This window comes from Solea senegalensis, linkage group LG20, assembly GCF_019176455.1.
Source record: "Solea senegalensis isolate Sse05_10M linkage group LG20, IFAPA_SoseM_1, whole genome shotgun sequence".
Lineage (NCBI taxonomy): Eukaryota > Metazoa > Chordata > Actinopteri > Pleuronectiformes > Soleidae > Solea > Solea senegalensis.
This window is the reverse complement of record NC_058039.1, coordinates 12,780,033-12,798,438: the sequence shown is the minus strand read 5'-3', so window position 1 is coordinate 12,798,438 and position 18,406 is coordinate 12,780,033. Positions and strand designations below refer to the sequence as shown.

Genomic DNA, 18,406 nt, shown 5'->3' with positions numbered 1-18,406 from the left:
TCCGTGGGAAAGCAGTTTAATCCAACATGGGAGATTGTCACTGCTGCATGCAGAGCGAACATTTAAAGGCAGAAATGTAAGTTACATCACCAACAGTAAAATCATATTCTTAAAAAAACAGTCAAATTGAACAATAGGCACAAATAGTACAACAACATTAAAACACTGTGCCTTTTTTTTTTTTTTAATCTTACAGAATATGTTCCCAAACCTCAAAATCGGAGTAAAAAGACTTAGTTTAACATGTATATATATGAAATATAAAACATACAGTAACTTTACTCTGTATGAACACTGATGTTTGGGAGGTGTCTCTCCGTGTCGTTTAAAAACATCGTAACGTCCATTAAATGTGGAGCCACTAGTCACTAGTTCAGAGGTTGAAAGCTAAAAATTAACAATTATATTTTACTGTGTGACAACTTTACGATTCTTCTTCTTCTGACGATTCCACCGAAACCTCAGATTCTTCCACAGTGGCATCTCCGGTGATCGTCGTCTCTGAATAAGAATAATGTCATTTTAGAATGTGAGATTTTCAGTTGCAGCAGCGGTAATGAAGGTGTCACGTGATCAGTACCTGCTGTAGTTGTTTTGATCAGGCTTCCTGTTGGCCTTGTCTCTTCAACATCACACCTCTCCAGTATTATTCTCACTTGTTTGGTCACTTCTGGGTGTCTGGCTGTGTCGAGTACGGGTTCGTCATCCGAGCTGCCACTTTTCAATGCTGAGAACAAATATGTTAAAATAAAAATAAAACGCACCATCTATCACATACCAAAATATTATCTTCTTTTTGGCATTCAGCTAACAGCTTCAGATACATTGTGATGGTTAAATGTCTTGTTGTGGGGAGATTTGGGCCATCCCCACTCCACCAACCCAAAGTCCGACCGAGTGAGAGGCCACACATGAGTAAACAACGGACTGGCTTTTTTTCAAATGGCAAGAAGTGAAAAACACTGAAGGATCTACATGATCTGTACCTTTATCTGACACGGGCGTCTTTCTTGTCCTTCTGGAAGCGATATTCTTTTTTGGAGGTGAAGCCTTTGTTTGTTTGTCTGTGTGCTTCTTTTTCACAAGGTTGACCAAGGGTTCATCCTCTGAGCTCTCATCGGTCACTCCTGTAAGACAACCACAGCAACAATGACGAATTAAAGGGGACATATTATACCCTATTTTCCCCATTAAAATAGTTCCCTGGTGTCCTAATGAACATGTCAGTGACATGCTTTGGTCAAAATACCATAAGGATGAAGCACCATAGCAGTTCAATAACCCTGCTAAACCCGCCCCTTTCAGAACGCTCGGTTTTCGTGCATGGTCCCTTTATATGCAAATGAGACACAGGCAAACACACACCCACTTCTTCCAGGGGGTTTCTGATTTGTCCTCTTTACAGCGCTCACTCGCTCAGATCCTGTTCCCTCTGCTCCATTCATCTCCCCCTCTCTCCACTAGTTCTCTGACAGTATCAACATGGCAGCGTGCACAGAAAACAGCGAGAGTGCCGTCACAGGAAGAGACGTCCTACATAAGGATCGAGCCGAACAGTGCCAAACTGTTAAAGTTCAGTTAAAAACACTTAGGGACAGCACCACTGATTGCCAGCGGCGCGCGACGAGCTGAATAAACTGCCACTGTATGTGACTGTATCAGACCGGTGACTGTGCTCCGGAGACCTCGCCACCGCTGACCACTGTCACATACAGCGCCAGTTTAGGCAGCTCACCCCTGGCGATCAGCGGTGCTGTCCCTATGTCTTTTTAACTGATTTTCACAGAGAGTGCAGCACTGCTAATCGCCAGCGGCGAGCTGCATAAACTGCTGCTGTATGTGACTGTATCAGACTGAGTCTGTGCTGCGGTCATGGAGGACAAAACAAATATTTTTAATTAGGACGTGTCGGAATGGTCAGTTATGAGCCTATGTGACCTTTTCTTAACAATGTGTGTGTTTGTACGTCGGTGAAATACGTTCGCTGACTAAATACGGCGACTGCTGGCCACAGTCTGATGCGAAGTGGTGCGAACACACGTTTGCTGACTTTATCCGGCACATTAGCTTCATATATAAAATCCTCTGAGGCTGGAAGTTTGTGTAAAACACTGTGCTCCACTGTGCAGCCACCAACAGCACAGTTGTCCATCCACGTTGACATAATACCGCTCTTCCTCCCTCGCCTGCACTCTCGCAGGGACAAGGTGGAGCTAAGGTGGAGCTCTCGAAGTAAACTTACTGGTGGGGCGGTAACATTCGCATGCTGCCGTCATAAGCAGAGGGAATTCAACATGGCGTGTTTTATCGCCTATACTTACACTAAGGGGGACCACGAAAACATATCAGAGTATTCTTTTTCCACACTTTGGCGACTGGTAGGGCCTCCAGAGTCCCAAATATAAGTATTGAAATGGTTAAAAAGTTGATTTTGTATAATATGTCCCCGTAAATTTCGGCACAATGTCATGAAATTTCATCATGCAACACTATGAGGTCATTTTGGCAGGAAGCGACAATGTTCATGTCCACAGACTTATACAACCAGCAGCATATAATGTATATGCAGTATACTTATACCGGACCAAGTCAGGCAACTGATTTTAAGTGTAGTAAGTGAAGTGAACTTATTTGCAGTTTTCCTGCCAACATGGCAGTGCGAGTAAAAGTCCGGAGCTGTGAGTGTTGAAAATAAAGCTCATGTTTACCTTGTGTCTTTTTTGAGGAACTACCTCTTAGTTCCCTTGTCTTCTTTGCGTCCTTTTTTTTGTTTTTGGCCACCAAGGGCTCATCATCGTCATCATCCTCATCATCTTCATCTTCATCCGAGTTGCTGTCTGAGGAAAATAAATCCAAGAGTTTCAGACTTAAACAACTTATAATTACTACAAAAGTCCATGAGGTCAGTCTAATAAAGATTCTGACGACCTTTCACTGCTTTACCTGCAAGTTTGGCTTTTGTTTTCACACTCGCAGACCTAGTGCTCTTCCTCTTGATTGTTGCCAGTGGTTCATTGTCTGAACTGTCTCCTGAAGACTCTGCATATTTAACTGGATCAAATAGGAAACAATTGTTTTTAGACCAGGTTCAGATGAGGAAAACAAAAAGTTTAATGTTCAGAATTTCCACAGCTCACACCCACCCACTTTTCTTGCTGCGGTCCTTTTGGATTTCGTGACTGGACTTGACTTTCTCTCTTTCCTCGTTTGACGTTTGGATCTAAGTTTTCTGGCGACTTTGCTAGGAGGCTCATTGTCCCAACTGTCCTCGTCAGCTGATGCTTCTGTGTGTAATGACATAAAACTGTCTGAACAATATATTTCTATTGAGGCTGTAGGTTTAAAGGAAAGAAGGAAAGAAAACTGTTTTACCTTTTTTCTTTCTGTTAGCGGATTTTTTTGGAGACAAAGGCTTCTTTGCATTCCTGGAAGACCTTTTGGCAATCTCTATCAGAGGCTCATTATCAGAGCTGTCGCCTGTCAAATATACAACAGTGGTTACATTGAATCAAAAATACACAAGTCATAAAACAAATTGCTGAGGGCATTGTGGTGTAGCCACCTGTGTCGTTCTTCTGTGAAACATTTGATCTGGAGGATGTGTTTTCTTTTTTCGCAGATTTCTCAGAAGACGCAAGTTTTGTTTTCAGCTTTATCAGCGGCTCATCATCTGAGGAGTCATCAGAGTCTACAGCAGGAGCAGAGAACAAGAAAAAATTAAAGACCATTATACAGTATAATACCCTTTTACTGTTTGTCTGACCTAGTCCTAGACCTTTAATAAATGTGTGCTCACTTACATAGTTCCAAGCAAGGCCACTGTCTCTGTATGATATCAGAACTTTAATAAACCAGCTCAATGAAATTGTTTTTTTTTTCTTCAAAGACATAATATATATATAAAGGCTCAGAATTCCTCCTAAAAAATGTTTTTATAAAAAATTACTTTTACTCATTAACTTACTTTTTAGTGTGCCCTCTTATCAAAATGCCAAATTATTGTTGGATGCTATCCATTTACTATTTTTTAGTGTGTCAATGTTATATGATCTGCAGAATTTCATTAACATACACTTGTATCAAGAAAGGTCATAAGTATAAGAAGACAAAACAATAATTTCCCCCTTTGAGAGCCTTAGAAGGCCCCCTAATCACCTCAGATTTTCAAAAGTTCCACTACACTCTACACATATTTGTTTTTCAAGTCAAGCAAGACTTCCATAAGAGTAGATCATAAACATTTCTGCCGTTTCCTCACTTATTTTCACTACTTTTGATGGTGCTGGTTAATGTGTGAAAAAAATCTATTTTACCTTTTTTCTTTTTATCCACAGATTTCTTTGGAGGTGCAGAGAAACGCTTTTTTGCAACCTTGGAAGAAGCTTTTGTGTTTTTCTCCAGAGGCTCGTTGTCGGAGCTGTCGTCATTGTTTGAAGCTGAAAAAGGCACAAAGCAAATACATTTAGCTATTCACTCAAGACAAAGATCAGTAGACACAGGTAAATGTGCTGTAGTTGGTAACGTAAGGGCGTTACCTGCTTTCCTTTTTGTGCCATTCGATGATGTGTTTTCTTTCTTCACTGGTTTAGTCGCAGCTGCCAAGTTTGTTTTCAGGTTGCTCAGTGGCTCATCGTCAGAGGAGTGTTTGGAAGCTTCTAAAGGAGAAAACAAAATCTATCCAAATTTAACACAATGTAAAGAGGGCAAGACGTTTCACACATGTTTAACTAATTTCTCGCATGATTGTTTCTCCTCACCGTTTGTCCTTTTCAGGAATTTCGAAAGCGGTACAAGTTCATCAGAGCTGGCACTGTTCTTCCCTGATCAGTTAGCGATATAATGAGATCAGATTAGAAAGAAATACTGAGAAATACCCCATAAAAAATACAAGAAAATGTTTTTTCTACTCTTCATGTCCTGAATTAATTAACTGTGACCACAACTCTTGCACTTTGTTTGTCTAGTTGTACTTTTGTATTTCCATGTTTGTATTGTAGTTGCTGCCTTCCTGTTTTTTATTTAACTATGATGTGTGCTGCTGCCTTTCTTGGCCAGTTCACCCTTGTGAAAGAGATGTTGATCTCAATGGGTCTTTTATCTGGTTAAATAAAGGAGAAAAAAAAATAATAATAATAATTGTACAGAACTTAGAGTGAAGAACTGTAGACAGGCTTCTACTAACAATATTATTGTAATAATAATAATAATCAAAAAATCTGTCTGTATTATTTTCTTGATGAATTGATTGGTTGTTTGGTCCAGAGAATATCAGACAATGTTGAAACTGTCAAACTCCAAAATTATTCTGTTTTTATGATTCACTTGTTACATGGAGTACAAGTCTTAAATGATCACATCATATGATTATTATTATTATATAGTCACACATACACATACACATACACACACATATATATTAAGCTGTCGATTATTTTCTTGATGAATCGTCAGAAAAATTAACATGTTTTGTTCTTTTATTATATCTCCATTACAAGAACATGTTCCCTGTTTTTTCAACTTCCTAACTGTCAATACATCCTCGTTTCTTGCTCCCTATAACAAAGAAAACATTAAAACTGACAAACGATTTATCTTTTATCAAAATAGATGACGATTCATTTGCAGATCGTCGATAAGTGGTAATTCTGTATTGCAAAACTGAAACAATGGATTTAAATTACTACCACGTCTCCCAGCTCTACACTGTCTGTAGACTGCTGACAATTTAGCATTAGCTGCACTGTTAATTAACGCGGCTACGCGCGGCTAAACATTTTCTTTGTTAAATAACACCATAAACAATAAGAATTATCATAATAATCTGGATTACCTGGAGAGTCCGGTGCCGCGTCAGAGGGCAGGTCGCCTGAGCTGACGTCCATCTTGTTTTCTTTATAAGATTTTCATCCAAAACGCGCCAACTTCGTCTCCTTCTTCTTCTACTGTAGTTTCTGTTTGCTTCGCGTTCAAATTAAACGTTAGCCTCGTTTGCGCTTGACGGCGGGGTTTTTTTTAGACCAAGTGAGCTGGTCTGTCAACCCTCCTTCACGTTACCTAAACGGGACGTCATTAAAATAAAATAAAACCAGTTTCTCCAGTCTAAAGTGTGCTGTGGTCCAAGTAAACACCGTCTGGTAGGGTTTTTCTTCCGTCTCGTTCCCTTGTTGGAGGAAGGCGCCAGGGCGCGTGTTGATGACGTCTCACAACGCGATTGGCTTACTGACCTAAGATTTGTTGTCTTTTTATTTTTTTAATAAACTTTATTTAAAAGGATTTTTTAAAACAGGTATTACAAATTACAAATTAGGCTCGCGGAGGATTTTTTTTTATAAATTTTAAGGTTACTTTGAATAATAGCGATCAGATACAAACAATAGAGAGAACAATACATTTTTCCTGTGGCCATTGCATATGTCACATTTTATAAGAAATTCTTTTTATTGAACATATACAAAAATAAAATATTTCGCAGGTGCCATTGAAACATTTCAAGTTGTTGTTTTCTTTGATTTAGCATACAAAAAATACAAAATTACAAAATATCTCACAGGCCATTAATACGGAAGATTAGGACCATATGAAAACATATGAAAAGAAATTGGAAGTAAAATCCATTCTGAGATTAAAGTCAGAATTTGGACTTTTGTGATCGTGCAGCACAAAACAATAATTGTCCCTCCAAAATTAAATGAAGAATGTATAAAAAAAACTATTAAAAAGTGCTCAACCATAAGCATATGAGAAAAGAAAAGTTTTTCTGACCTAATACACACATATACATATATATATGTGTATATAACATTTCAGTATTTGCTAATTACAATTGTAATTGGTGACGGATTATTACGCACTTTGTTGTAATGATAAACCTTTCAAATATGATGTAGAGCAGATATATATGTATATAAATATACATACTATATATATACAGTACATGTGTGTGAATTATTGATCCTAGTCGCAAGTGTTGATCAGAGTCTTGGTTTAGGGTTTGGGTGTGGACCTCTGAGGATTTTCAGATTTCAGTTCAGATAATAGCTCGGGTATAACAATATTCATGTTATACATAATATACATGTTCTTCCACAAGTAAAGGCGATCAACTGATGGTGGCAGTTCAGAGCTCAGTTTATTACACACAGACAAGTTTAACGAGATAAATACTCAGGCAGTGAAATGTCAGACAAACAGAACTGACAGATATGAGTGTGCATGTAAAGCGTCAGTCATAAGAGAAAGTGAGAACATTGCTGTGATGACCTTGAAACCCTCAGAAGCCAAGGTTTAGTTTCAGTTACTTATGATACAGGAGCAACACGGAAGATTACATTTCCCTCCTTTGGTTGCTTGTGTTGCCTTTTTTTTCTCTTCTTGCAGTGAGGCGATGTAAACCTGATCAAAACCCTGAGAAAGTACAGTATGAGGGAACGCCTGGTGTCATCTGATCGTTCTCAACCACAAGAGGATTTTATCTTTACATGTAGATTATTCATTTTTTTCCTACTTTTTTCTTCTTTCTTTTTTTCAATCAAACAGTTGATCTAAATAAAAAGTGCTATCACAGAAGGGCTAATAAAGATCTAATCTTTTATCCAGGTCTGTTTGTACCAACACATTAATCACATGCAATACAATGCTAATGCATGACAGTTGAATAAAACATTGGTCGATAAGACAAGAGACAGACTGAGACAACTAACCAATGTTTCATGCAGCCTAATCCATTGAAATGAAAAATATGACCATTTCCTCCAAGTACAACAAACATTAAACTCATAACTAATGCACGATAACTTAATTCTGCTTTCCAAAACAACCCATGATACAAGGATTTATTTTTCTCTTCTTAACAAAAAAACATTTCAGGGGCTGGATTTTTGTTTTTCTCTCTCAAATAAATAAACGCACTTTTGTTAAATATGTGATGCCAGCTATGTGATGACTTTGCCTTTAGGAAAATGACTCTGGGCATCGTGGCGATCAGACGTACAGTATCACAGTGTGGTGGAACTTTAAGTGAACGATGGTAACACAGTCAAGAGTTACAGTATATGAACGGTCTGTCTCTCCCTGTGACCCCTCTGTGTGTCGTCCATGCTGGTGTTTTTGAGTGTTCTGTGGTTAGTGACAGTTTACATAGCAGCCATCTTGCTGGCCTCTCGGACCCCGCTGAGGTATGCGCCTGTCACAGTCTGGGGGAAGTGCCTGTTGGTGGCCTGGTTAAAAATAAAAGAAGAATGGGATATTATTATTTTACCCAGTAAACAATTATTTCCCAAAACTTTCTATTGGTGCTTTTCCATTATACAGTTCTAGAACTACTCAGCTCGGCTCGACGCGACTTCTTTTTCCATAAGGGAGTACCTGATACTTTTTAGTACCTGCTCTGGCGAGGTTCCAAGCGAGCTGAGCTGATACTAAAATGTGACGTGGACAGACTGCCAGCCACAGAGAGCATCTTCACAGAAAGAGTCATGAGCGTGACGTCCAACACAAGAATCAAAGCGAACAATGCCAAACTGTAGATCAGTTAAAAAGTGAAAGCACAGGAAATGTCTCAATATGCAACAGAGATTGGTGTATTTATCGACAGCACTGCCAAAAGTTGGCGATCGTGAGTCAAATCACAACCCATGTGAGACAGAGTCTGTGTTCCGGTCATGCAGGAAGTACTGATTGAATCTTTTTAATTAACTGATTCTAATGATACAACTGCTTTACAAGTTACTAGTTTATGTGTTTGTCGCATGTAAAATGACAGCAGTTTTGCACAGTAATTTTGTGGAGTTGTGCTAGAACTGTATAACAGAAAAGCACCATAAACTATACACAGAGAAATTTCATGTTATGTTAAAAAAATAAATGAAAAAAAATAAAAAAAAGGTGATGTTACCTCTCCTGCAAAGAAAACTTTGCCTTGTATGTCTTCAGCGAGAATATCGTAAGCCTCACCGCTGCCCCCTGTCTTTACAAAGCTGTAGGACATCTGAGACCACATATCTTTGCTCCAATGTGTGACAAAGAAATGCACCGGCTCCGGGACCTCCTGAACATCAGAGTAATGAACATGGTGTTTCTGGCAAATGCTTAGTTGATTAATTTAGCAGTTGATTAATAATCGAGTAATTGTTTCAGTCCTAATCTATAGTTAATGGTCTTCACTACACACAACAGCAGCTTAAATCAATATAGATTATCTATAGAAGAATATCTAACACCATTATTCATCAATATTTATAGATTGAGGTTTTGATTTTCTCCGTTTAATTAAAAGTGCATTAAAATCATGTTGTTGTTTTTTGTTTCCAGCAACATCAGCATGTAAATGTGTTACTGTTAATACTAGAATGTGACAGCATTACCTGTTCTTTGAAGAGTTCTCGAAGAACCTTCATGCACTCGTCCACCACCTCCTTGTCCTCCATGTCCCGGACAGCACGCACAGCATCACCAGTGATGACGGACATGAGGACGGCTTGCTTTCCCTGCAAATATATACACACAAAACATACATCACACTGTACATGTAAAAGTAATATATGAATAAAGTGTAAAATCAGAAAATGATTAAAGCTGTAGTATGTAACTTTTTAATATAATATGTGTTACAGTTTTAGTTGGAAGTAAGAATTTCCGAATTCCAAGTAAAAAATTCCAACTTTCAACTTCAAGTAAAATGTTTAAAATCAGAGCAACGCCACAAATCCCAACACACGATTCCAAGATGGAATGTCAATAGTAAAAACACTTTTGTTGCTACTTTTGTCTCGCATTAAGTCAGTCGTACACATAGCACTGTTCAATTTTAAGCCACGGACATGTGGGTCCGACGGTCACTCCCAGTTCCCACTTCCGACTTTAATGACACGATCAACAAATTACATTTAAACCATGAAGCCTATCAGCTCCACATGACTGTAAGTCAAAAACATCGGTAAGTGTTTTGTTCTTGTGTCTGTGGTGACACAGAGTGATGCCAAAAAGAATGCGGAAACCTAACAGCTATGCTAGTAGATGGCAGTGAGCTTTAGGTGAAGGAATTAACCCCCAGTTCTCTGACGCATGAGTGAGACTGTGAAGTACAGAAACAAAGGTTACAAGAGAACAGTTAGAACGTGGACCTGGAGTCGTCCTTTCAACCAGAATTGTGGGGCGTTAGCGACACTAGCAGTGCTGTGGTGAGAGAAATTACACACTGAAGCTTTGTTTGTATGTTTATATCATAGTTGCAGTTCAAAAGTCTTTAACATTACAGTGTAACAATGTATTTATCATCAGTGTAGGACTGTTTGTGGAAGGAGAAGAAAAAAGAAAAATCAAACCTGTGGATTCATGTCATAAAAGACACTGAACATGCCTCTCTTGTCAGGACTTGGCGGGATGTGACCAAAGTAATCTGCCCCTTGGATTTTTTTGTCCCAGAATTTGTACGGGAACTGAAGAGCGATCTGCACATCCAAGATACACATTTTCACATCTCAAGTATCTGACAGAGAAGTGAAGGCTGCACTTATAGATGCTCAGTCATTACCTTTTCTATGATACCAGTTCCCAGACTGTGGATAGCTTTTAGTTTCCTCTCAGAAAGTGGAGGGTTGAACTGAATCATGTTCTTCTGCAGTAATGTCAGCGGGATGGTAACGAGAACCTAAAAGAGGTTCAGGAAAAAAAGACACAGCCAGTTGCTGACCAGTGGACTACAGTCTCACACTCCCTCACACCTTAAGACAAGTCAAGAGTAATGCTGAAGTCATGTCAGATTAAAAAACACTTCAAACATTTGCTTTCATTGTCCAGTAAAGGTCACATAATGTTGCTTTACCAGAGATTAATAGAAATAAATAATATCACCTTCTGTGCTGTCCACTGGGTTCCATTGGAGGAGGTAACTCTGACAACGTCTCCTGAGTAGTCAATGGCCTGAATCTTAAATAAAAGAAAGTCCATGATAGTGAGATTTGCCTACAACGTCACTCAGTGAAAGTAACGGCAAAATGCAACTTGTATACAGGAGATAAAAAAAAGGAACTGGAAACAAACCGGACACTTTGTGCGGATGTCGAGGCCCTCGGCCAGTTTGTGGAGTAAAACAGAGTAGCCCTTAGTGAGTAACGTGTGGTCTCCTGAGAACTGGGCAAAAAACTCATTGTGGTCCCAGGATCTTGCTGATACCTACAGACACATATGTTTCAAAACATTTCATTTCGCTTAACGGTATGAGTGTAACACTTGTTTGTATACAGTGTATTTTAGCCCACACATAAAATTATCAAAAAAAGGAAGAAAATTGCAAAAATCATGTGCACAAAAATGTTTCTTTTTTTCTCACAAGTCAAACACAGTTTGTTCGAGTACAAAGACAAATCATGTTTAAACCTACAAATCTGGTGTCACCAGACTGTTAGTAATAAATAAATGACTGATCATTGTTTTCCACACCTGTTCTAACGTGCTCCCGCAGGCAAATTCCAAGTTGCTGAGATGAAACTGAAGCACTTTTTCCTCCAACTCACTGAACTGGATCCCAGACTCCTGCAGAAAGTTCTTCTTCACTTCCTGGACTTTTTCTGTAGAAAAATACAAACATATGACTGAGGTCCAAAGGTCGTGGAAGAAACAGGAATAAATCTTCTCTGACTTAAAGGTGTAAAACTTGAAAGCATGTTTGAATAAGTATATAACCACATTAAAATAAAGATCTTTTGGTTTATTTAAAATTAGAATTAGACTTGCTTTATGGTGGCTGAACAGAAAAAACAGCCAGAATGTCACATCTTAAAGCAGAAACTACTTTGCAAACAAAGTACAGCAACAACGTCTGTGGTATGTGAAGGCCACAGTAGTTCACAGCGGAGTAGTCCTCCATTTGTTGCAAGCTGCAGTCTCACCATTAAATGTTCTAATACACAGTTCCATGATGGAATTTTGTTTTAGAATATAACAGTTGCAGTGCATTGGATGATCACGGTTGAGCACCTCCCAGTGGTATGTCCTGGTTCTGTGACTTGTCCTTCCTCCACTCTGAGACCACGTCCAGGATGGCGTTGAAATGGAAGTCCATGCGCTTGTCAATGGCAGTGTCTGTGACTTGTCCTCCCTCCTGAAAGAGGTCACACCGCTCTCCCAGCTTGTGCATCTTGATGCTCATCTGCAACAACGACGAGTGAAGACGGAAGACGGATTAGAGATTCCAGAAAAAGAAAAAAAAGCAGAGGTTAGGTTCTTTGTCGCATGTTTTAAAACAAACCAGGATTGACCAAAAGTACTTTAAATGGTAAAATGCTACAGTAAGAACACAGTTAATCATTAAATTAAAAATTCAAATAGTATATAATATATTAAAACACTAAAATAGGTCCACCAAAGATTATTGCCTCATAGCAAGAAGGTTCAGATCCCGGCTTCCTCCCACAGTCCAAAAACATGAACACACTTTGGAAATTTTGTTAATTGTTAAATAACCCAGTTAATTGGAAACTGTTAATTGTGCGTAAGTGTGAATGTAAATAGTTTTCTCTGTATGCTGGCCCTATGTAAGCTGCAAGCAGTACAAGATGGATGGATGGGAAAACAGTAAAGAAGTAAAGTGGTAAAATTAAGTAAGATCTGTCCAGAGAGAAGAGATGGGTCTTTAAAGGCAATTTAAAATGTCCACTAGTGGAGGCAGGTTTAATATAAAAGAGTAAGCCGTTCCATAACTTGAGGGCAGCTACTGAGAAAGCTCCATCGCCACGAGGTTTGAGCAAATCTAAAGATCAGTGGATGATTTGACCTTAGTGCTCTAGACGAGGTGTGAATATAGAGGAGCTCATACAAATAAGATGGTGCCAGGCCTTTAAAAGCTTTAAAAACCAACAACAAAATAATAAACCAGGGTTCCCACACCTTGATTTACATCAAATTCAATGACCTTTTCAATGACTTTCCAGGACCAACTTCCTCAAATTCAAGGACCAAATGTGCAGACATGGCTTAAAAGATGGGGCAACTTGTAAGAGCCACTTCTCCCATGTTGTCCGATTTTATTGATTTGCAGCACGCTCTGCATCTGGACAAGTGATTGTCCTGTAATCTTGGTCAAAGTCAGTCCTTGTAATTTTCTTTGGTGAGACAGAGATCTTGGAATTTCTATTTCCCCGGAATGACATAATTTGCTCTCTCTTGTTTAATGTTACTCATTGTTCTGCATGGAATCTCACGTCAGCAGCAGAGGAGAGAGACAGTGGACTTTTAATGACCCATGCCTATTGAGGAAAATTTTCAAAAACTTTCAAGGTCCTTGAAAACAAGGATTTGATGGACCCTGAAAATGGAAAAAAGACAGAAAAAGACGGAAGTACGGTAAAATCCTGACCTGTTCACACATCAGGCCGATGGGGTTGTTGACACAGCCGTTGACAATTTGAGCTCCTCGACCCACAGTGACACCCAGAGACGCATCGTCCCACACTCGACCTCCGATTCTCTCCCTTGCTTCAAGCACCACCACCTGTGAACCAATGGAAAAGAAGACTGTAGCTCTGCCACCAGAAAGCAGCACAAATTTAAGTATAATTTTGGGGAAGAAGGTGCCAGATTAAGTGAAGTATTTTTTAACCTGAGTGCCAAAGTTCTGCAGCTGTCGAGCAGCAGCCAGACCTGAGGCTCCTGCTCCGATGACGATGACGTTTTTCTATTAAAAATAAACAACAAAAAACAAGAAAATGCTACAAAACTGTGAGCTTTAATTATTTAAACTGATCAGAAACATCTACATGTGCACTGAGGAAACTCACAGAGCGAAGTCTCTCAGGTAGGAGAGGCTGCTTGACTGCTAGCACACCTGTGTTGATCAAACCCTTCCTGGTCATGAAGTTGAGCACACGCTCCATCTCCTGCACGCAGCGCACACGCACCAAACCACGGACAATGATGTGCTCCGCACATTTCTGAGGAGTCAGCATCTCCTTTAGGGAAAAAAATAAATAGATTAATACTTCAATATATGTGTCATTTCATTGAGTTATGATTATATTCTAAAAGGTGTGTTTTTCTTCCAGATTTAACATGGAAAAGGGGTTTAAATGTTATTGGATTAGACTAGAATTTATTGATCTCACACCTGGGAAATTCAATAGAAAAAGGATGAAAAATAAGCAAGGAAAAAAAAAATTAAGCACAAAATTGGAATAGATCTGTCAACATAATAATATAGAATTAAGAATTTAAACATAGAAAATACAATATAGGGATAGAAGTATCAATAAAAAGGGATTAAAATAAGAATATATTGATATTTGATGCTGATTTGTTTTTGGCCCCCATATTTAGCAGATTTTTTTCCCTTTAATAACAAATAATATTACTGTGCTTACTGTGGTTATTGAACAACACCAATGGTCTGTCTTTCCAATCTTCATTTTAAGTCTGTACTGCAGTGAAATTATATGCAGTATTTTCCATAAAAAATAATGTATAAAATAAATAAAGAATACTTAAAAAAAAAACTTACAGAAGACAAAATAAAGTTTTAGTGATTTAGCAACTTTTATTATGTTTCTGAAAACAAAAATACATAATTTGTAATAATTTGTAGATGAATAAACAATAATTGGCCATGCCAATTATAGTATAATAATAGTGGCCCAATTAATCAGCCTCCCTGTAATTTACATATACACAATATACAGTGTACCTTGCAGTTCTTGTGCCAGGAAGCCAGAATAAGGTTCCTCAAAGCCAAATACATGGTGGGATCACGGGAAAACTCTGGAAACTCATACAGCTCATCCAGCTCCATCATGTCCGGCCGCACACACAGAGCCTTGCCGCATTCGTTAGGCTGGTAGAAGGGCTGGAAGTACGGACACAGACCTGGAACTGAGGAATGGAGTAATGGTTAGTAAACCACATTCATCTGAACAAGAGGACGAGACAGGAAAAAAAACATAAACAGTATCTGTAAGTGACAGCACAGTAAAGAGAGGCTGAAGAACTGTGCTGACTCTCCTGTACTCACAGACTTACTTTGTGGCGGTACGGCTCGACAGTGATCTGCCCTCAGGTCAGACTGGGCCATGTTGCTGAGTGAACCTGACGGACTCATGCCCACACAGTCGGGATAATAGGCTGCGAGGAAAGGGCCGGCCGGACTTTCTTTAAACAGAGGCGGCAAAATCAGCATTGAATGCCACCAGCTGTCGGACACCTCAGCCACTCTCTGTGAGAATGAAAAAGATGTTCAGTGATCATTTGTGTTTTACTTTAGACTGTTCCAGAACTACTACACATGTCCATTTGTTGTTCTCCATGTTCTCCAGCTTCCTCCCACAGTCCAAAGACATGCAGATTGGTTTAATTTGAGAATCTGAGATCTGGAGACTCTTCTTGAATTTGTCTGGAGGGGCTCTATATGAGAACACAAAATGTCCACAGAGGTTTGCTCTGGACATTTTGTGCTTCTACCTGCTCCCTAATTAAATTGCTGCAGTTAAAGTCAAAGTAAACTCATATGAGAACACAGCAGGACAAAATCCAGATGACTCACAGTGAGTAACTGGAAGAATGTGCTGATCCCACCCCCTCTAATGGATTAGAGCGCAGCTCAGGATCCATTTTTATGTCCGGACCTGAGAACCTGAGACGATATTGACCAAACCCGACCCAAACCCAATAAACTTTCTATATTTTCTTTGTCTGAGTAAGCTGAAGTGTAATCATATGGTTATGTATGGTTAATCCTTGTTGTGTTGCGATAACTACAGGGACAGATTATAGCAAACATCACCATCTTACCAGGTCTTCTGGTTGGGAGCAGTGGTCCGGTCCCTCACTCTGTAGACAAACACACAATAACATTACAACCAAAAAATAAATAACTCAGTAAAAGTCCTGTTTTGCAGCTTCCAGTTGTTGTCGTTGTTTTTACCTTGATGTTGTTGAACTTCATTCCACAGCGATACGTTGCTGCGAGGTTAGCCGTGAGCTGGATCTCCTTGGTCAGTTGACGCCACTTCCTACACTCCGGTTTGGTGCATTGAACCTGTAAAGATGAACACGTGTGTTTATGACATAGTAAAGCAAAAAACAACCACAATCAGCTGTTAAACAGGAAGCGGGAAAACTGCTCACACTGACCCAGAATGGCAGCTGCTGATCGGCCATGAATGCTTTGAGACTGGGCTCACTTTTCCCGTTACTAGTCCACACTTTCTTCCATGATGCAAAAGTCTCATAACCATCTTTGTGACTGAAATAGGGGGGGACAAAGCAATGAGTATATACAGAGTATGGTCATTTATTAGGCAGTGACAGCACATAATCGATACAACAGCTCCCCTTGCAGGTGGTGCAAGCAGTCAGTCAGCTGTGTGTGAAGTGTTTTGGGAGGATGATTTAACATCTTCACCTTTTTCCAAATTCAAAGTAACATTTACATTACAACATTGTCTTAAAATGGACGTTTGTGACCAGCTATTAGAGTTAGCATGTTTAGTAGTAGTGACATACTAGGATAGGCTAGCTACATTTGAGGCTAGCATAACTGTAATGGCAAATGTAACTTTTATTTTATGATGAAAACATAGCCAATATTGTATTCAAGTTGTCTTCAGTGTCAACATTACCTTCTGTAATAATGGTCAAAGCATTCGTTGCAAAAATGTTCGCCACATGACAGATGATACCATCTAGACGTGTATCCATTTTTAGCACACCTGAGAGGAATCAGGAGAACAACCATCTGTCAGTCAATCCATCAGTATATATACAGTGATGTACTGTATAGTTCAACAGCTGGGTCCTTAATTCTGTTTTACCGAAGAGACCCCGCTACCTTTCTGATGCACTTGCAAAACAAACGGGATAAGTGGCCGAGCACCCAGCCTTCTCACACTTCCTGTACTTCTTCTCAGACTGATCGTCTTCCTCCTCCGTATCTGTGGCTTTTCTTTTGCTCTGGAAGAAAGAGATGACGATTAAATTTTAGAATTGGACATATTTGGATACATTTTTCTCAGTCTCGGTAGTAAAAGCCTCAAATCTTGACCCAACAGACCACAACTGATCTATTTATATAAATCAATATTGCAATATCGGATGTAGAGTAACAAATAACACAAGTAATTGAATTCTCTGATATTCCTTTAGCTTCTTAAATGTGAATATAAAGGATGGACCACAGAACTCATTAATTAACCTTGAAAATAATCACCAGATTAATCAATTATAAAAAAAAATATCATAACCTAGCTGCTGCCCCTCTTCATTCCCTTTCACATAAAGTAAAACCGTGAGTTAGTCTGAGGGACAAAAAGTATTTTTACGGAAAACAAAATATACTGAAAAACAATATCCAGTGATCAGCAGATGTTGAAAGTGCACAGTGCATGTTTACCTGTCCAGGTGGAGGATTGTTGGTGCGCTTCACCCGGACGTTGATCTGCCGCCCAGAGGAACGCAGGGTCTGGCTGTCGCCCGGTGACTCACCAGAGCTTCTCTTCCTGGCTCGCCGAGAACCGGAGGCGTTCCCCGAATAGTCTAATCATTAACAAAAATACAACCATAACAAAAGGAGACTTTCTTTATAGTTTATAGTTTCTTTATATATAGTTATGGCAAGGCATTCCCTAAGGAGTGAGTGTACAGTGATAATGAAGTGACTGTGGGTTCACTACTGACTAACTTATTACCAATTAAGGCCACATATGAAATCAAATTTTAAAAATAAAAAAGAAATTTTTCTCAGAATTCTGGCTTTAATCTTAAAAAACAAAACACATTTAAGTGAAAAACAAGAAACATGAGTTTTGGGGAAAGGTCCTGAAAAAACAAAAGGCTGTATGTATGTTTAAGAAATGGACATTCATTTCAAATTGATTGCGTGAGATGTGAATACTTTAATGATTACTTCCTCAACTCATGTAAAATAATACATAACGACATAAATATATTTTGAGTGCTTTTATCAAGAAGCGCGATATTATCGTGTGTGGATACCGTCAGTGTGGACAACATGCTATGGACATGTTCTCTGGTTTCACGCCACTAACTAAGGAAGGAACAGTGAGGTGAATGAGTGCGTGGACGCAAAAGACACGCAGGAACAAGCGCGTGAATTCTTCTCGAGCCCTTTAAACCAAACAATCAGGGTCAATCTGTCACGTTTAGCATGTAGCACAGAGCAACAGCAGCGCGATCTAATAAACACTGACCTGCGTCCGACAGCATGGCTGTCCACGGTGCGTGTGGATTTAAAACCCCGGGGATATTTCCACGTTCATGTGAATTTTTAAAAAACACTTCAATCCCTATTATTGTTGTAGAACAAGAGGAAGAATGAGGAGGAGGAGGAGGAGGTGGTCAATCGCTGTTGTTGTTAGCAGAACACCACTTCCTGTTTTAAAGAGGAAATGGGCGTGTCCGTGGT

At 39.3% G+C, this 18,406-nt stretch overlaps 2 protein-coding genes across 3 annotated transcripts; both read right to left on the bottom strand.

Moving 5' to 3' along the window:
- LOC122785984 (nucleolar protein dao-5-like) lies at positions 1-6,184 on the bottom strand. 2 transcript variants are annotated; one of them, XM_044051957.1, is made up of 12 exons: positions 5,831-6,184; positions 4,758-4,820; positions 4,536-4,655; positions 4,314-4,436; positions 3,563-3,688; positions 3,373-3,477; positions 3,144-3,284; positions 2,944-3,051; positions 2,709-2,837; positions 987-1,127; positions 581-727; positions 1-501 (listed from the first exon to the last, which is right to left on the bottom strand). In XM_044051957.1, exons 1-12 carry the CDS (start codon positions 5,880-5,882, stop codon positions 425-427), a joined length of 1,332 nt encoding a protein of 443 aa, XP_043907892.1. In that variant the 5' UTR covers positions 5,883-6,184; the 3' UTR covers positions 1-424. The 2 variants fall into 2 exon arrangements, with proteins under 2 accessions (XP_043907892.1, XP_043907893.1); XM_044051958.1 differs by lacking the exon at positions 4,758-4,820 and having other exon boundaries at positions 5,831-6,183.
- Positions 6,185-7,110: 926 nt separating this feature from the next.
- On the bottom strand, positions 7,111-18,365 carry LOC122786413 (lysine-specific histone demethylase 1B). Its single transcript, XM_044052702.1, has 21 exons — positions 18,192-18,365; positions 17,375-17,517; positions 16,814-16,935; positions 16,605-16,694; positions 16,117-16,228; positions 15,908-16,021; positions 15,775-15,813; positions 15,007-15,199; positions 14,675-14,859; positions 13,776-13,946; positions 13,598-13,672; positions 13,355-13,489; positions 11,977-12,148; positions 11,440-11,567; positions 11,041-11,172; positions 10,852-10,926; positions 10,532-10,648; positions 10,323-10,448; positions 9,363-9,485; positions 8,894-9,046; positions 7,111-8,216 (listed from the first exon to the last, which is right to left on the bottom strand). Exons 1-21 carry the CDS (start codon positions 18,205-18,207, stop codon positions 8,133-8,135), a joined length of 2,505 nt encoding a protein of 834 aa, XP_043908637.1. The 5' UTR covers positions 18,208-18,365; the 3' UTR covers positions 7,111-8,132.
- Between the last annotated feature and the right edge of the window lie 41 nt (positions 18,366-18,406).

Bases quoted from the DNA above. Each gene is read 5' to 3' on its own strand.
- LOC122786413 (XM_044052702.1), bottom strand. The intron at 14,860-15,006 runs GTAAGTCTGTGA...TCCATTCCTCAG, and splicing joins TCGAGCCGTACCGCCACAAA to TTCCAGGTCTGTGTCCGTAC. The intron at 9,486-10,322 runs GTTTGATTTTTC...ATATATTTGCAG, and splicing joins TTTATGACATGAATCCACAG to GGAAAGCAAGCCGTCCTCAT.
- LOC122785984 (XM_044051957.1), bottom strand. From the start codon at position 5,882: ATGGACGTCAGCTCAGGCGACCTGCCCTCTGACGCGGCACCGGACTCT. The intron at 3,689-4,313 runs GTAAAATAGATT...CTCCTGCTGTAG, and splicing joins TGTGGATAAAAAGAAAAAAG to ACTCTGATGACTCCTCAGAT. The intron at 728-986 runs GTACAGATCATG...ATTTGTTCTCAG, and splicing joins GACGCCCGTGTCAGATAAAG to CATTGAAAAGTGGCAGCTCG.